This window comes from Rhamphochromis sp. 'chilingali', assembly GCF_963969265.1.
Source record: "Rhamphochromis sp. 'chilingali' genome assembly, chromosome: 20".
Lineage (NCBI taxonomy): Eukaryota > Metazoa > Chordata > Actinopteri > Cichliformes > Cichlidae > Rhamphochromis > Rhamphochromis sp. 'chilingali'.
Genome location: NC_137947.1, coordinates 26023515 through 26042944, shown reverse-complemented (window position 1 = coordinate 26042944; position 19430 = coordinate 26023515). Strand labels below are relative to the sequence as shown.

The 19430-nt window shown below is 40.9% G+C and overlaps 1 protein-coding gene across 3 annotated transcripts in view; it reads right to left on the bottom strand.

The window, feature by feature from the left end:
- Positions 1 to 390: 390 nt before the first annotated feature.
- The window catches only part of wdpcp (WD repeat containing planar cell polarity effector), an 88608-nt gene continuing 69568 nt past the window's right edge, over positions 391 to 19430 (bottom strand). Inside the window, exons 14-18 of one of the 3 annotated variants that reach the window (XM_080869437.1) lie at positions 16984 to 17083; positions 10613 to 10718; positions 6425 to 6516; positions 4929 to 5027; positions 391 to 3527 (exon numbers count right to left, since the gene is read on the bottom strand). In XM_080869437.1, the coding sequence (XP_080725563.1) occupies positions 4945 to 5027; positions 6425 to 6516; positions 10613 to 10718; positions 16984 to 17083 (381 nt within the window). In that variant the 3' untranslated portion in view covers positions 391 to 3527; positions 4929 to 4944. The remainder of the gene's footprint in view (positions 3528 to 4928; positions 5028 to 6424; positions 6517 to 10612; positions 10719 to 16983; positions 17084 to 19430) is intronic. The other 2 variants (XM_080869435.1, XM_080869436.1) reach the window with 2 other exon arrangements.

The following is a 19430-nucleotide window of genomic DNA, read 5'->3' as shown; positions in this document are numbered from 1 at the left end:
TAAGCATCACTATGAGCCTGCGGGTTTATAATGTAATGGAGCATATTTAAACACAATATTTTCTTAAACCTATCCAGCGAGTGAAAATTAAACAAACGAGTGAGTGAAAACAAAGAAGTGCAAAACACAAAAAGCTCACAAAGGAGACAAGAACTGTGGCCTCCTGACCTCCTGGGACCTTGCGTGCACTTCGTTTGCTGTGAAGTCTAATTCTGCTCTTTAAAATACTGCTGTTAACTCATGCACAGGGACAAGAACCAGCAGCCACACATCAGTTTAGTTTCACAAAACACCAAATGAACTTGCACCGTCTGAACCATGGGCATGTGGTGCTGAATTAGCCAAAGGTAAAGAGGTCTGATGGGGGCAACAAGGCTGAAAAGTTGGCATTTTTATTGACATGGGTAGAATAAAATGGTGACATTGAGATTTAACATTTTTTTTTGTCAACATGCAAAGGAAGTCCAAACTGCAGGGCAGAATCAGATGTATTTGACTAGATGTTTGCTTACACTGATACTGCCCTCCTACACCACTGCTGCCATTATCTTACTTGGGTTTTGCTAATCACCAACACCGTCTCCACTGAAGTCCTGTTTACTGTAGACCATTAAATTAAATGATTGGAGGCTTTTGTGCTGCTCTGAGATCAGCTGAGCAGTCACGCACTTCCTTCTTCCTCCTTTTCCTCCCTTGAAGTGGCTGATGGAGGGAAATCAGACAAGATTGGACCGGCGAAAGCAGCTCTCGCTGATTTCTGCAAAGGACGACACCCCTCATATCTGACTTTTGTTTTTCTGATGACAGCCCCACTTCCTGTCCTCTTTCCTCATGCATCAGTTGCGTCACAGCGAGGAGGGGATAGAGAGGTATCTGAAGAGTGCTTACATTATCTCATCTGCAAAGGATGCAGCACACTCATCATCCCAAGTTACAACTTGTCTTCTCCTTGCAGCCCACCAGACTTGGGAGGGCTTAATGGAGGGCTGGTTGGCCTGCAGGCTTTAGCGCTTCCCCGCAGCGGACGTCGTCTCTGTGTGTCAACGCATCGCTGTCTGACGTGTTGGCCACATTTTCTTTTTCATTCAGAGACAAGATTCTCTTCACAAACAGATGCCAGGGGCAGAAATGCATAAAAATGATGCAGTACTATGACCGTAAACCTTCAAAATTAAAATCTCACAGCAAAGAAATAAAGTTACTTGGACCATGCATGAGGAAATATAGATTTCTATACGTGTTTACATTATTTGCATGCACATTTATTTCAGTCTGAGAGTTAGTTCAGCTCATAAAATCAAAAGAAGACAAATCCTAATGCATCTTTTGGGGATTTCAGAATTCAATTTTCTTTAAAGAAAATAACTAACAGTGTTTTGCAGCTCATGTGTACATCAAAAGAAAACTTTGTAAGAAAATCTGACAAAATCAGCCACATTCATGAAGTATCAGCCTGATAAAACTATAACGTGTGTATAATTTGCTGTCATAAGAAGTCTCCAGAATCTATAACAGGACCCATCAGATCATATTTATTTTATTTACCCGTGCTTTATTTTTTTGTTTAGTCTAACAAAAAAGAAAAGAAAGGAAAAACAAACTGTTCGAATCAGAGAATCAAGATATAACGCTTTTGTCTGTGAGGCTTTTTCAGGAACAGATATTAAAACTAGATATGCTAAACTATAACCGAGCACTTTTCTCGATGAAGCGATCGCAGTGTGATCCTTAAGCAAAGTGCATCTCAATCACCTGAGAACCAACAACAAAGAGAAACCGTAACACTAGTCAGTATATTTCTTTGTTTTTCAGGGAATCTCTTCCTTCTAAAAACTCTCCGTTGTAAGTAAACTTGTCTCTTTGATGTCTTTAATGGTCTTGACATATTTGTCTATAATATTTTAGGGATTTCTCTCGCAGAGATCAGAAACAAACCTATAAATCCCCCTGAGGGGGGAACCGTATCAGTCCAATCACGGCCATCATTAGACGCAGTGCAGAGAAACAGCACAGCTGTTGCACAGAGAGGAGGGGGGGGGGGGGAATAGGCAGATAACCTGGATAATAGCAAATGCTGGAGGCTTGATTCATTTCCAAATGTTAACAAGGCTGTTTCACAGCTCCAGCACGCCGCGCAGTATGTTAATACCACTAATAAGCCTATCTCTGCAAGTCATCTCGGATGGCAAAGATTGGAGCGTGAGGCGGTGTTTCATAAATAAAAGCTGCTGGCCACATTTTAAATGAAGCATAACTATTTAGGATTTCACAAAGCTGACATAATTGCCTAAAGGGTAACCGAGGAGAGCATTTGGTCTCCCACTTTGTTTTCTGTATTATGAAATTTCATTTGTATTATGAGCTTTCACTGTTTGCATGTCAAAAAGGTGACTGTGTAGGCCATTGGAGGGATGGGAGGGACCCGTGTTTGCCTGTTAAGCAATTTTGCAGTTTTTATTCAAGCTGTCAAGTCAAACAATCAGGAGATAATGCAGCCTTGGTTTGTAAATTATAAACGTGTCAAGAGATCCACTAAAGGCGGCGACAGATGCCACTTATCTCCAGCTGCCTCTGCAGTGTGACTTTATCATCAGAAGGGAAATATAACATTTTGATGTTTACATAAGAGAAGTATTAGTATCAGTCAGAAATGTAATTCCTTTCACCCATCCCTTTCGTAGAGGATTGACTCCCCGAAAAACATACAATGATTTTTTTTAAAGCTAACAAAACAAACAAACAAAAAAAAAAAAAACAGCAGAAAAGCATCCTCGCTGATCTTCTGTCCATTTCCAACATCGCTTCTTGTATATTTTTTGGTGGAAATCCTCTTAGAATGCAAAGTAAATAGATTACGATACAGTGAGGGATTAGGGCTCGCGCGGCGCTGTCAGATTAGTCGGTGAGCGCAGCGCGTCGACAGCTCTGACACGGCTATGGCTGCTGTTCAGGAAAGGGGCTCCGCGCGATGCTTTAAAGTCGCTGGTTGGCTCCCGTTCATGAATAAAACTGCGGCCTGTAATCTCGTCCAACACGCAAACACACACATTTACTCGGCGCACACGCACACATGCGCGTGCAGAGGAAGCCTGGAACATCCAATATCAGTGAGATGAGTGTAAAATGGGAGTCTTTATTTTTTCAGGCTGATTAATGTAAAGGTTTTAAACATTTTCTGCCGTGTTTTTAAAAGAAGAAGCAGGTAAGTGTTTCCTTCGAGGGTTCATTTGGTTTAGACTTCACAAAGACACGAAATAAGCTGAATTCAGTGAATTTCATGTTTATGATTTGGCTGAAATGTTCTATGACAGGTATAAAAAAATAAACAGTTTTCCATGTGTGGCTGTGAATGAGGGGACTTTTAAACCCTTTATAGATTAAGCTTCAAGCAAAGTAACTACTGTGCTTGTTATTGGTGAGATGTTGTGTCCCTCTGGGATTAATAAAGTCTTATCTGTTGTTCGTTAGTCTTTTCAAACCATCCCTAAATGAACCACATGAAGCATCCCGGGGTCGTCGTCATCATCCTGAGGAAGAAACAGAAACATCCCCCTTAATAAACATGAATAATGACTATTATATAAATATAAACATATGGCGCTGCAGTCATTTCTGCATTTATTATATTCATCATCCAACAGTCTGTTGAACAATTAATCCTGTAAAAACAATAAAAAGAACTAAGTGACCAATGTAATATAAATGTTATCAAATGTAATAAAAATAACAGCATATATTAATTTTTAATTTTTTAATATCTAATTGGCTAATCACTGTAAACAGCAGTCCAATAAGACATCCTCCAGGTATTGTTCAACTCTAATGCAATAACTTCTCTTTGTTTACTTTTATACATATAAATAAATACACACATTGTTTATTTAGTTCTCGTTTCAGTTTACGAGTCTATAAGTTGAATTCATGCAGTTTGATCTATTATCAGCAACTATAAATTTAACCCTCATTTCAGTAATTAAGATAATTCAGGTAATAAAAGATTGACACTCACTGGCCACTTAATTACGTCCACCTGTATAAATTACTCCAATGCAAGCAGTCACATTTATGACGCTGTTGCAAAGGTGTCCTTTCACCGCACTGTTAGATAATGATTGCATTTACGGTTAGCAGCTTCCAACCAACCAAATGTGGGGCAAAGTTTATGCGTTTATCTAGGACAATGTGGGAAATGTCACTGATGCTAAACAGCGACTGCTCTGGTTTGCATCGCTCACGTGAAGCATGGATTTACTGATGCCCCAATTTTTTCGAACCATGAACGGAAGCTAAGGATTGTTTTTGCGATCTTATGCGACAGTCTTTCAGCCGCTGGTCTCCCTGCTTGTGATCTTGGGGTTTCACTGAGGATAAATCCACACAGCCACACTTTTCTAGTTGTTCACCTTCATGAATTACAGTCAGCTGAACTGTTGGTGTGGGACTCCATATAACTATCACGGCGTGCCAAACAGAGCGAGACCAGTAGTGCACATTTAAGAACATCAGAAATGAGCGATTACACTGTTATGGTTATAGACTGTCCATGGATTTTTATATAAAGTTTATATAAATGACAATAAATAAAGTTATGTGTAACTCACTGACAGGATGGTTGTATTAGTTATTTTTCTACAGGTGTCACAATAACTCCCGTAGTGAGACTTTTTTAGCGCAGTAATCATGAAACTCTGCCATCACGACAGCACTAAATCACAGCGAGCTCTGTGTCTTAATATGAGAAGCTGTGATTGCTTATAAAAACTGTACATTAACAAACTCCTAAATGTCCTCATAACTGCTTGTAAATGCAGAGCATTATTAGCATTAATACGTGTTTATACACTGATCATAAATGCAAAACTTTACATATTTTTCTGCACTAAACTGCAGCTTCTGCAACCGCGTTACTTAACTATCAGTCAACTTACATTCACTCCGTCTCCGTCAGCTCTGCTGCTTCCTGCAGAACAAAACGACAGAAGGCATCTGAGAATGATGTTCGATGCTGCCGTAAACCAGCCATGACACTTGAAACAAGTACAACAACCAAACATTAGACATGCATAATCACACACGACAGCCCCACGGCGCGTAAACACACGCAGCTGAACGCCTGAACAGGTTACATGCTCGCTCAGCAGGTCGGACACGTCGCCTTTTCTGGGTTTTAACGAACGTAAACCGTTGTCACTCATGGCGATCTCTCTCGCTCTGAGCGCTGCGTTAATAAGGTTATGATTGACATTAAAACCCTGACGTGCATATACAGATATTTAAAACGGTGATGCAAATTCCCCTCAATAGCCTACAGTCCGGATTATGGAATGACAGAGCGATTTGATGCAGAGACAATTGCTAATCACCTAAAAAAAAAAGAAGGAAAAAATGGAATTATTAAAATGGAGAGAGCAGGATGGAGGGAGGAGGCAGCGCAGCTACAAGAAGAAGAAGAAGTGATGTTTTCTTAATGGGTATTTTTCCTAAATGACCAGTTAGTCATCTCAGACATCTGAGACGGGGAGAGCAGAGCACTCAGGCGACGTTTAGAGAATAAAAAGCAGGCTGAATGTCGCCGGAGAATTGCTGCGGGGCTTAAAACGTGGCCCTGACACTGAAATGCTGAACATTATTAGCTGCTCTTTAAAATAATGGGCACGCTCTCTCCATCAGCTGTTACTGGTGAAAGCACTTGTTGTCTTGTAGGCAGTTTGGGATGATTAACAGCAAAATGGAGGGTGGATTAATCTAAAGTCAAAGGAACGTAAACATAGTGGATTCAATTATTAGATCTGCAGTTTTGGCTTAAATTCTAGATTTGGGAAGGGAAGGTAACTCGAGCCAGAAAGAAATCAGATGCTTTGTACAGGTATAAGTACCTGTACAAATGAGAAAAATTATGTTGGCGTGACTTCTTTAAATAAGAAAGAGCCACAATAACAGGACACGGATGAGATCTAACATGCATGAATGGTCTTCAATCATACACAAAATCATACACAAAACTCTGTATTTCTCTGGTCATCATCTTCAGGTTAATCATTTTCTTATTTTCATTTTTTAAGCATTTAATAAAGTCTGCTAGGTTTGCATCTAAACTCAGTCTAGATGTAAACCAGGTGAAAAATGATCCATCAGTCTATCCATCTATCAATTTTCTGCCTCTTCTGCAATCAGGTCAAAGGATGCTGCAGTCTAAGTAGAGATGCCCTGACTTCTCCTCTCCTTGGCCACACTAACCAAGATGTTGGAAAGACATCTAAAAAAAGCTAAACTGATTCAAAAGTAAAAAGTTTAGTAGACATTGATATCAAACCTAGCTATGGTTTCTTTACAATAAGACAGGTTTCACTTTTTTACCAAAGCTGACTAGCAATGTCATCCTCCGAGAGAGTTTTGCACTGTTCATTTATACCTGCAGACTTACCTGTTTGTTTCAGCATCCTGAGCACGTCTGGGTTGACGGTCAAATGTAAGGTCTCTGGTTGTTGTCTCCTCCGACTGGCTGCTCCATCAGCACTGACGAAAGAAAATAGAGCTGGTGACACATGTTTCATGTTGTTTAAAACTGAACGAATGAGTACGTTCGTAAAACAAAGCACAGAATAGATAAGACCAGAAACATTATGATAAAGTAAATATGCTGTTAGCCTCTAAGGTTCTATATCTGGCACAAAACCATTAGCGGCAAATCCTGAAAGGCAGAGATCTTTAGACAAGCAGAAATCATCCATGAACCCTCTTATAAACCCAGCACTGATTTAGCAGGTCTGGACTCACTCACGAGCTTCTCCAGCTGGCTAACAGGCTAAGCTATGCAGTTTCAGGAAAAGCTCACTGCAACTGATAAAAGAGAAATTTAACGACAGATTGACATGAAGTGTGAAATCATGAGATTTTCTACTGGCCCAAAAGAGGAAGGAAGCAATGCAGACATTAAGCCTGTATTACTCCATGCTTTTAAGCAATACATTGATTTATAGAAAATAATTTTATTGACCATTTGGCTGTGGTTTGGAATTTTTTGGGCGTCCCCAAACCACTACTTTTTCCAGGATCCCGTCGCTGGTTCATGTTTCATTCCCCCCTTTGAACCTCTCTGGTCACCACTGGTTACTCAAAGCACCTTATGAGCTTTGCCACCTCAGAGAGCTCCCATCCAATTATCTGGCTATGATGATTCGGCCTTGTGAAAGCAGCGCAGGTTTTTACACCTGACTATTTCCCCTTGTCCAATTTTTCAACTACTAAAGCTGTCTTATTTCAAAAAAAGTTTTTGTATTTATTCATCTTGGGTTTGCTTTGTCCACTAAGGTTTTAAGTCTGCTTCTAGTTTATATTTCAGATAGAGATTTAATGAATTCAATGAATCTGAAACTTTAGTTTTACAGTGTTTGGTTTGTCCGTTTCCATCACAGATTTAGATACACACCACTGTTACTGCTGAAACTGCTAAAACTAAGGTGTTTTTTCTCTATAGCATTACCAGAAATATAAATATAAATATAAATGGTCGGTAAGACAGAATTGAACTGCAAGCAGATACTTCTCTCAACCTTTCAAATGTTCAAACATGAACATTTTTAGTTTTTCCTTTACAACTTTAGATTAAGTCACACCAAGAAGTCACAGTCAGCGCATTTATCGTTATCATTTATCATCATAAATTAAACTGTTAACGGAAATTCTCAGCTCTCTGTCGCTCTGAATGCTCACAGTAACTTTGGCCTCCAGTAAGCAAAAATAAAAAAATGAAATCTTGCATTCTCCTTCCTCCACTGACAGAAGACTGTGTGATGAGCGAGAGAGGCCAGCAGCCATCAAAGGAACGTTGGGACGCTTCCCAGATTTCCGTCTTGTTCTCTCTCACTTCGAGTCGGATTTGGGGAATGCGGCGGGAATCGGCGAGGAGCCCCCAAACTGCCATTGTGCTCGCCTTCCTCTCTTTCTCCGCTCTTTTCTCAGCGAGCCAAACGGGAAAACGCCTGCGCTATAATTCCTGCCCTACTCAATCTCAGCTAAGCTGTCACTGGCTTCACATGAGAAACAATGAAACTTCATCGGAGACCAGATTACAAAAGAGGAGGGGGGGTGGGGGGTGTTTCAATATAAAAATTGTTCTAAAGGAGGAGGAGGGGGGGGGGGTGCAATAAAAAAGCAGAAGCTTTGTCTCTTCCTCTCTGTGGCCATTATCTTTGGGGAGGTTTGGGGATCTGCTTTCTTAGCCTCTGTCAGTGGTGCAGGGGAAGACCTGGGGTAGTACGACTGGGCTTTTGGCTGCCAAATCGCCCTAACCCTCTTTACCGCTCTTTTTTCCCTCGTCTCGTTCCTTTTACTGTTTTTAAAAAGAGCTTAGGACACAGCATCTCTGTCTCTTCCCCTCTCTCTCTCTCTCTCTCTGGACCCAGCTTGTTTAAATTGGCCGATAGGAAAGGATTTGGGGTGGATGGAAGGGGCTTAGAGAAACGCAGAGTGGAGGGGTTGGAGGGTGGAGGGGGTGCAGCAGAGAGTCATCAGTGTTACAGTCAAACAGCCATGAAAAGCCTATGAGGATGAAAAGAACAAGAGTGCCTTTTTATCTAATGCACACAAATCCCATATAAATACTCCAATATGTTAGTTGGGGTATGACAAGGAAGGCCCCTCCATCACTTCCCCACCCCACCACCATCCCACAATAATAGAGCCGTGGATGTGGCTGTGTTTGTGTGTATGTTTGTGTGTGAGAGACGGAGAGGGATGCTTTCAGCGCGTCTTTAGTCACACTGTTTCAACATGTCATTCATGTGGACGATTGTATTAAACAATCACTCTGAAACACTGAGTTTGGTCTGCACTCTGGAGACTGAGCCGTAGTGAAAATGGACTCTGGTGGCGTTTTAAAAATGTGGCTCCCGGTTCAACTCTGGGATCGCTGGAAGCGTAAGACCCGGAACTGATGTGGTTTTGACATTTGAAATGTCGCTGGGAGTGAAGGCTCTTAGGCTGCAGCTGGGTCATTTGGCCACAGACGCTCTCATACGATTCATGAGCAGACAATGCAGAACCTCTGGGGGAACGTAGCAGTGTCTGGATGCCTTATTTGTAGTGAGCTGAACTAAATTTTTTTTTAAAATATAAATGGCAGCTCAAGTCAACATTTTTGCAAAAACAAAGTGTCAAATGATTGTGACAGTATAGTATCGCCTGCATTTGTAACCTCTTAACACTATAGAAAGTTTACGTTTGTTTATCTGCCTGATCCACAAATGTATTGTGGTTAATTCTCTCGCACTATATGCACAAAGGGTAAAGGAACAGTGTTATACTGTGTGTGTTTGGAAAGAGGTTAAAGTGATCAGCAAATCACGCTTCACCAAAACCTGTTGCTTCTTGTTTTTATCCAGAAGGACATAAAATACACTCACCAGCTACTACGTTAATGCGAATATCTAGTCAGTCGATCACTCAGTGCATTTAAGCATGCAGACATGATCAAAGCGAGCTACTGAAGTTGTGACCATCAGAATGAGGAGGAAAGGCAACTTCAGCAGCCTGTTTCGCACCAATAACCACACCATGTTCAGAGTATTTTAGAAACTGCTGATCTGCTGGGATTTTCCCCTCACAGCCATGCCTACGGTTTACAGAGAATGGTCTTAAAAACAGAAAATACCCAGTGACTTAATATTGTAAGGTAAAGACCCCACAATAACACAGAGAAACCCCAAACAATCAGGCGGCCCCTTATGAGCAAGCACTTTGGCGACAGTGGGAAGGAAAAACTCCATCTTTATCAGGAAGAAACCTCTGGCAGAACCAGGCTGACAGAGGGGCAAGCCATCTGCAGCAACCAGTTAGGGGTGAGGGGAGGGACACAAGACAAAAGGCATGCAGTGGAAGAGAGCCAGAGATGAATCATCACTCATAATTAAATGCATAATACTCAAATAACTGCTCATTAATTGGCGGTACAGGAGATTCACGTCATGGATGTGCGGTGGACAAATCTGCAGCGACTGTGTGATGTCATCTTATCTTTGAGGAGTGTTTCCAGCACCTTGCTGAATCTACGCCTTGAGGAATTAAGGCAGTTCTGAAGGCAAAAAGGGGATCCAACTCAGTACTAGGAAGGAGTATCTAATGATTGGCTGGTGAGCGTATGTACTAACATTAAAGGACCTCAGTCCAAAGCTTACAGCCTTTACAGTGTCATATGCACCACTTTGATAACTTTACAGTCTTTTTCTAGTGCCTCTTCTCTGATGCCATCACGCATGTCCTGAAAAAGAGCGTCCATGACTAATCGGGTATCAGTGTAAAAGCTGTAATGTCTCTCAGTCATAAAAAGGCAAGATTTTGTAACTTTAATCTGATCATAGACCACATAAAAGTTAGACACAACCACCGTACCGTCTCGGACTCATTTCTGGACTCTCCATACTGAAGCTTCAGCATTAACGTGTTGTTTTCTTCCTCAAGAAGGGAGGAGAAGGGAGGAGAATCTGGAAAATTTGCTTTGATATGAATATACAAATATGGTTCTAGATCTAAGGATGTCACACCCTGTTTGAAAACCAGTTTAAACAGATAACACTTGACAAATGTGGAACTGCACATGGTACATGTGACTCACTGTGTTGATGGGGAGCGTGGAGGGTCCGCTACACTTTGCGTCCTCGCTACCTGAAGGTCACTGAAGCTGGAACCACAGGCATCACTTCTGCCTCTCTGAAGATCTTCTTTAACACAAAATACAAATATAAGGATTAGGGAGAGCAAAAAATTAATAAAGTGACCCAGATTGTGTCACTGCTTTCATTACACATATACTAATAAACTGTGTGCTTCTCTGGCGTCAAGATGTTGCTCTGTTTATTGGCAGCTGCTGGTGCTGATATTTCAGTCTATAGCATGTTTCTAAGCCTTACAATTTCTCCTCTAAATATGGTTTGTATAAGGCGAACAGTGCCTGAGCGTCTGTTTCTGCTAATTTGGACATCAAACCTTGATCATCTTGTTACTGATAAACACTCGATTCGAGTTTCTGAATTGAGACAAGATGTCAAACAGTAAACGGCGGATGTGCGAACAAAGCAGCTGACAGAGCTGAGAAGGAAGCAAGAAACAAACGCTGCTTTCCCTCAACACACACCGCAGCTAACAGGCTTTTACCGCAACAACCAAGAAGAGAGGGAAAGAGAGGGAGCGGGAGGGAGGAGGAGGAGAAGTGGATCTTCAGATAAAGCTCTCATCTCTTTGCCGTTGAAAAGCCCTGCAGTCATGTCAGCCTTTGTGAGGGGGAGACAGAACGATCGGGAAACCAACTTGGCTTCTCCTCTTGGCAAAACGCTACTCAAAGGAAAAAGAGATAGAGGGGAAAAGAAAGGGGCCTTCCCTCACACTTGTTCGCTACTCTGCCTCTCACAATGCTCTATCTATCCAAATCAGCACACTTGTCAGCCAGACAGCTATAAGCGATTTCCAATGCTGTTATAAAAAGGGACCATTTCTAAGCTGAAATGTGTGTTCTCTATTGTGCGTTTATGTTTGTCTGCAAGCGACAGCAGAATCTCTGTTCATCGGGACTTACAATGGATGCACATATGGGCCGTTTCCAAGTCTTAGACTGACATCCACCTTAAACAACCGCTCGATTTGGAAATGAGTCATTTTGTTTTTCTTTTTTTTTTTTTTTTTTAGAAAACAAATACAAAAATGAGTCAAACAATATGAGGAGATGTATTCATCTTTCCAGTGTTATTTTTTTCCAGTTCTGCATTGTGTAAAATAGCACATGGTGGAGATGACCTAGATGAGGTTTTTTCCCCAGTTGCTACTCAGGGAAACCGCAGCAAGTAGTTTTTCTGTCCTATAACTCAGGTAGCTGCAGATGGGTTTCAAAGACTTTTTGAGTTGGCACTGAAGACGGAGGCGGAGACATCTGGGCTCATGTGTTTTCCTGTATCCTAAAAAAGGTGATTCTGGAAGTCATAATCCTACTTCAATAACAAGACCAAAGTTTTAGCATCAAAATATACTAAAAGTACATAAAGAAGAAGTATCGACCACATAGACTCATATGCACAACATTACTGGATCATAAACAGTGATTAATTAATATATATATCACTTTAATTTTGCAGCTCAAGATGCTGTTTAGCTTCATCTGTACTAATAGTTTTATATTTCAAAATATTTTCAATTTATGTAGTACAATAAAAGTTCAAAATATAGTGAAGCGGAAGTAGAAAGCAGCAACTGTAATATAGTGAAGTACCTGAGTAAATGTAGCAAGTTCCATTTCATCTGTTCCCATTTAATTACGCTCTCATGCAACAAATCAACAGTACACTAATGACTTAGTGGGCGGTGGTGGTGGTGACGGGGGCATCATATTTCAGGGTGGTCTGTGTCACCGCATGCTTCGCTTTTGGAAATGCCTTTCAGTACTTGCAGGTAATTTCAGGTGTAAAACTGCCTCAGGATATAACCTCAAAAGCAACTTGAATGATTTAACGGCTATTCTGACGTCTGGCTAAAGGACAGCAGTTTTAGGTTTTAGCAGAATTAGGCTTTAAGCTAATACATTCATTTAAACAAACAAAAAAACATAGCATCAAATAAATAAAATTGCAGGGTGGAGAACAGCAAAAAAACCCCACTCACACACAGTTGAAGGAAAAGTTCAATATACTGTCTAGCTGAATGTTGGTTTCTCCTTCAATGTTTTCTCCTTGTGCACCTCTGGACTTGCTTTATGGAAGTCCTGTTCTCACCACCTGCACACTGTCAAAGGCACAACCTGCAATTTGTATTTCTTTGTGGGGAAGAGGATGAGCCAAATATGGCCGTAGGTTGTTTGTGCTCCGTGTTCTCCCTAAGACGGCTCAGCATGTTACACTAGAACACAGCAATGACAGTCTGACTGGTAAAGAAATTTATGGTTCACAACTAAAAAAAACCTTAACAAGAATACTTCTGATCTGATGCAACATCTTTAAGCTTGGATGCAGCAAACTTTGACTGAAAACTACAGTTTGGTTCCTCAAACGATTCCACAGAACCAATCTATCATCATCAGTGATGATGAATCAATCTAAAGGCCCGGTGTAAGTAATATAAAGGAAATAACTAATCATTTGGTTCTTGTTTTTCTGTTTTTTTTTTTTAAGTGGGTGAAGTTAGTTTGGTGATAGACTGGTAACCTGTCTCTCTCACCCGGTGACACCCTGGATAGGCTGCATCTTTCTTCATAACCTTGGATTGGATCAGCAGTTAAGAAAACTGAAGGATGCATGGAATAAATTATCATTTTAAAGCAAGAAAACAGATGCAAACAAACTACACATGCTGTTCAGTTAAATAGTGTCTTACACTGTTGCCTTAGAACAGATCCCCCACCATCTGTCCTAAAAAACGAAACAAAACTAACTAACTAAATAAAATGTGTAACAGGTACTCCAGTGAAAGTTACTGCTGGCCACTCATGACCGAAATCCATACAGAGGGAGGAAAAACTCTTTCAAAGCTCAGAACAAAGCTGGGGTTAGGTCATGCTTATGCTTTTGTCATAACAACAGGTTGACCTAATAGAGTTCATTTCAGATTTCACAAACAAAACTATCTGTTTTTAAGTTTCTCTTGAGCAGCAAGAAACTAGAATTGATCTGCTTTCAAACGACCACCAGAACACGTTTACACAAACACGTGTGTCTGCTTGATTTCTATTGAGAACAAACAACTTTCTTGAGTGTGTTTGAACTGAATTTTTTGACAATGTGGGGCAAAGGTGACTGAAGCTGCACTGTGGGAACTTTGTGCACAGAGAACATGTGACTGATGACACAGTCTGTGTTTAGTCAGTGAGGAAGGAATCAGGAGGAGACCATGTGATGATGAGAACAACCAGACATACCTGCAGATGTTATTTATATTTTAACAGCAAACAACACTCTGATTAATTTGCAAAGCACATATTAGTACATGCAGGTACGGACTGAATTTAACTGAAAACCCTGAAAGGCACCGAAACTCGAAAGTTGACTTCTTGTCGTTACCTTGGACTGGTTCTTAGTGAGCACTTTTCTACTCTATCTTGAACACTCAAAGCGCTTTACACAACTTGTGCAATCACCCAATGACACCCATTCGCACAAGCACTTTTTCCTAAGCTGTTACCAAGTGCTTCCTAACTAACATTCACACACATTCATATTCCGATGGATGCATCGAAGAGCAACTTGGGGTGAGTATTTTGCTCAAGGATATTTGGCATTCAGACTAGGGGGAAGCCAGGAATGGAACCACCAACGATCAGTAGATGACCTGCTCTACCGCCTGAGCTACAGCCACCTTAAAAGTTAAAGTGGTTTCCTTAACAATCAGTCCGTTTACTGCTTCTGTTTTAGGGGCTTGCACATGCCCAATGATAAATGTGTGAGTGTGTCACAAACACGCCAGAGGCTGTGTTTGTGTGCGTGCACGCATGCATGCATGTGTGTCTGTAAAGCGAGACTTGTTCACTGGAGCCCTCTGCTTGAAGCAAGCCACTCATTATTTATGACCTGGCTTTTCTGCTCTGTTAATATGCTGTCTGCTTGTCTGTCTAACATACAAGGGGACACACACTCTTATAAAATGGGATCAGTTTAACAGTCCTCATCAAGGGCTGTGACAACACTAAGTGTCACTGTCATGAGTGTGTGTGATTTCTAAATGAATTCAGACCTTCTGACGGCTGACTGTGTCATTTTTTTTTTTAAATCTATTAATCAAATAAACTTTAATAAGAAAACATTTTTTATTTAATTTACGGTATAATCACATGAAAACGAGTTTTCACAGGACTGTGCATGCAAGTTAACTCTTAATGTTACCAAGGTCAGACCATGCAATGCTCAGAGAACCTGCAAAAAACCAAGAGGTACATTTCTCTACAGCCTCAGTTATCATGCTAAATTGTAAAAATCATGACAGTAAAAATAGAAAAAGACTGAACAAGTATGGACTACTTGAAAGGGTTTTCCAGAAGAAAGCCTCGTCTCTCTAAGAACAACATGGCAGCATGGTTTAAGTTTGCAAAGCTGCATCTGAACAAACTACAAGACTTCTGGAATAATGTCCTTTGGACAGATGATACAGAAGTGGAGATGTTTGGTGTCACATTTGATGAAAACCAAACACTGCATATCAGCAAAAATACCTCATACGAACTGTCAGAATGGCTGTGAAGGGGTGATGATTAGAGCTTGTTTTGAAACCACAGGACCTGGGCATCTTCCAATCACTGAATCGACCATATGAGGCCATCTGTGTGATAGATAAAGCTTGGCCGAATTTGGGTCATCTACAACAGAATGGCTGGAAAAAGAAAAGAATCTGCGTTGTGATGGCCCACTCCAGACCTCAACCTGACAAATACTGTGACGGGACTTTAACTATTTTCCTCTATACCCTGTGATTGCACCTCACTTTACATCAATAAAGACGGGTGTTGACAACCACCAGTTTTCGGGTTTTTCCACAGGTAGCTGCAATTTGTATTGCAATGTGGATTATCCCCTTTTATGTAAAGACTTGCGATGTACTTTCTTTTTACCGACTTTATGTCCCATATTACGAAACTGCAAGTAAAGTAAAATCTAGTGACACATAATGAAGCTTCAATGCTGTAGAAACATCATCTACTGCTATGCAGCAACACAGGATAAGCTTTGAATCAAGTAGATAAGTTTGCACTAAATATTATCATTTTATTCAGTGAAGTTGTGAGGACTGATCAGGACCCAGACTTCTGACTGTGAAAGAAAAATATAGGCAGGCCATACAAACCAACGTCGTGTTTAACATTCATTAATTTCTTTGTTTTCTTTACTTTGGCAAGTTAATATTTGATGTTTTCCCTCTTCTTTATTTACACTTTATCTACACTTTCTTCGTTCCTCACTTGTTATTTATTTTCCCTTTTCACCCTCCTTATTCCCACTGTCATGCCTCCTTTTTCTTTCTCCCTTCTGTCCCTCTTGCTCTAAAGTGCTGTTGTCCAAGGATAGGAAACGCTGCAGGTGATGGAGGCAAATCATCGAGGACATAATTAAGAGGCTTACGAGGAGGAGTGTGCGTTTTACGCATCACATTTGAAATATTAAAAAAAAAAAAAAACTGCATGCAAACAGGCCTCACAGTTAGACAAGCGCTCATTTTCATTCACAGACAAACACACAGACACTCAGCCGTAGGGGTTTGACCTTATACAGTCGAGTTAAATACCTCTCTTGCTTCATTTGGATGTCTGAGTACACATACACACGCACGCACAGCCTTCCAGTGTGTTTTAAGCACCAATGAAGGACTCTTCCGACATGTTCATCTAGTTCCCTCACAAATTTGAATGTAGTCTGCTCACCCGTTGGCCCTCAAAGCTTCTGTGAGGAGTTGTGTGTGTGTGGTGTGTTTTTGAGTGTGTGTGTAATCAGGAACGTAGCTTGATCCCCTCTGGTATGTGCTTTCGGGAGTGTTTGTCAAAGGGCAGCAGCAGAGGCTGAAAATTGACAGAAAAGCTGGGTCTTTCCTCCTCTTGCTGGTGTCAGACTACATTTCATTAGCCTGACATTAAAGACTTTGTCTTAAATGTATAAAACGTAATCTTGAAATATCTACGGTGTGGGGCTAAATTCTAATTGTCCACTGTGTAGTCATCACTTTATATCATTTGTGACAAATATTTCCTGCAGAATCTCACTTTTGCTCATTCTTATATACCAAATAAGCACATGTTTTCAGAGTTTTGACACAGCTATTACTCTGGCAATCATGATTCTCCTCTGTGCTGTTAAAGGAAGGCTAGAGCCCGAGAAAAAAATCTGCTCTCAGATGTGAGAAAAGTGTGTCACAGTGAGTGAGTTACCGAGGTTATCAGGTATCCACCTCCCATTTCAGATGTGAGGAGAAATAACGAGTCACATTTAGTGTCTTTTGGTTAGACATGATGATTACTTTTCTTACCGTTGCCTGCATTGGTCCGGGCCTCGATTTCATTAGCTTTCCTCTTGGCCACATCTGCTAGCACCAGCTCGCCCTTATCACTGGCAACATAATGGAGGTCCTTTGAAGGTAATGCAAGAAAGAAAGAAACGTGAACGTTAATCTAAAATGAATCTAGGCTCAGATGACAATAGGGTTTTTTTTATTTGAGGGGTTTTGGGTGGGGGAGATGCGGCATTTTGGCGGGAGAAGGAAGAAACAGATGAAATGACAGGGGGAAAAAATGAACCGTTTGAAGCCCAACATCAGAAGGAGCACCGGTTTGGATGAAATGCCGGTTCCTCAAAAAACTTTGAAATCAGCCTTCTTGCACCCCACACCATCACCAACCTCCTGCACACACACGTGCACACACAATCACGCCCGCTTCCCTGGTTTTGAACTACGGAGGATGTTATCAGTCACATTTCAAAAGTGTGAGAGGAGACGAGGGACTGTTCACCTTTCAGAAACGCTGGTATTCTCTCTTTACGGAGAAACATATCCAGCTGAGCACATTACGATATCAGCCTGCGACAATATTGGAAACAGCATGTATCCTCTGTATCTCTCTGTTTGAGTCTCACATGGCCACAAAGATGGAGATAATGTGGCTAAATGATGTCTGAGGGTGGCTGATTTAAAGCCCAGCGCTGCCACATATTCATTAACAACCACACTGAGTATTACATCTCAGTTGTAGGAGTATTACATCTGCTTCCACAAGCGAGGCAGAGGTCAATTCATTATTTATTAAATTGTGGAAAAATACAAAAATATCTATATAATGCTTTAAGTGATGTGCTTCGAAAATGCCAGAAACAAATAAAATAAAGGAGGTGCTTCTAGCGTTTTGCAAAGGGCCTTTCCCCCTAGAGCCACACGTTCTGTGTCCAGGTTACAAAACACAATTGCTGCAGATTTATTGAAGGCTGTCCAGCCTGGTACGTTCAGAGAGACGTTTCTGTTGCATCAGATTTGGAAGAGCTGCAGCTGAGACGTTCTCATTTGCAATTTTGATCAGATGGCAGTAAAACTGTAGTTTTTCCTCTAACTCACACTCTGGATTGATAATGAACAAAATGAGACGTGTTTCTAAATCCTCCCATTCAAAGAGCCCGAGCTTTTCATCTTCAAGCTTACAGTTTTGTTATGCACTGAAGTTGAAAGTAGAAATTCCAAACATTAGTTGAGGTCTCAACTTTATTTTCCCTTTATGAACTGTCTGAATTTGACCAACATAAAACAAAGAGAAGTTTTTTTGTACTGCTTTTTTTTTTTTAACTATATGTCACATCAGATACTTGTAATTGTCCTCTTGGTATCTAAGGAAGTTAATACATTAATTACCTTTAAATACCCACTGCTTGTTATCATGTCACTTGTTTAAACAATTAAATGAAACTTTGTTTTTTCTGGACTCTTTGTTCTTTCGGTTTGTTGGTTGTTTTATGTTATTAGGTTTTCCATTCACTGTATGAATGCTTGCTTGGACCACCTTGAAAACCGAGGCATATTTCGCAAGAGGTTTTATCTAGAAATGATAAATATGAATACTAAAAAAAAAAGGTTTATAGTGTAGAAAGACCCTGGGAGCTCTGTATTTGGTTGTGTTTATTCACTTTGTTTTGTCAAATTGTTTTCAGGCATTTTCTTAATTTGCATGTGTGTTAAGCTTTCAGGGACACCCAATTAATCAGACTTTTTGGATATCAAAGGCAAATACAACATACTATAATGATCAGTCTATAGATAATTTGCATGTATTTTGAGAGTGAAGCAGCTTAGTTCATTCAATGAATTTCAGAATAAAAGGAAGAATGTTAAAGGTTGGCTTTGTTGTTTTCATGTAAAGACACTGGAAGCATCATCATCATCACCATGTTGCTGCAGTTGTTGCATCCTGTGAATGTGTTAGCAACGCTGCTGAAAAGGCCAAATATACAAACTATACAAATGTGAGAAAATGTTAAAGTCTGTGCAGTAATAATGGCAGAACCTCTGTAACATTCGACCTCTTGAATTGATTGAAGTGGGAGTGAATCAAACCCTCATCCTGGCACCCCATGAGGGTTGAGTGAGAGTCGCAGGGTTTCCCCGGGCTGAGTGCAGGGCCTGAAGCTCCATCAAAGGGTACAGCGTGTTAAGGAAAGTCTTCCGCCTCAGCGACATCACAGGACATCACTGCCGTGACTCAGGGCTCGCCATGGATAACCCTCAGCTGGCTAAAGCCAGCCCCCAGCTGAGTCTGCACCCGGCCCTAATACCCCCATATTGTAACCCAGCTTTTGTACCCCCAGAGGAAAGAGAGAGGGGGGTGCTGGTTTCCAAAAGAGGTGTGGAGCAGAGAGGGATTGAAGCAGACAGAGAGCGAGAGTAAAGGGGAGAGAGAGTGGGAGAGAGGTGCTGAAATTGAGGAGTATGAATGG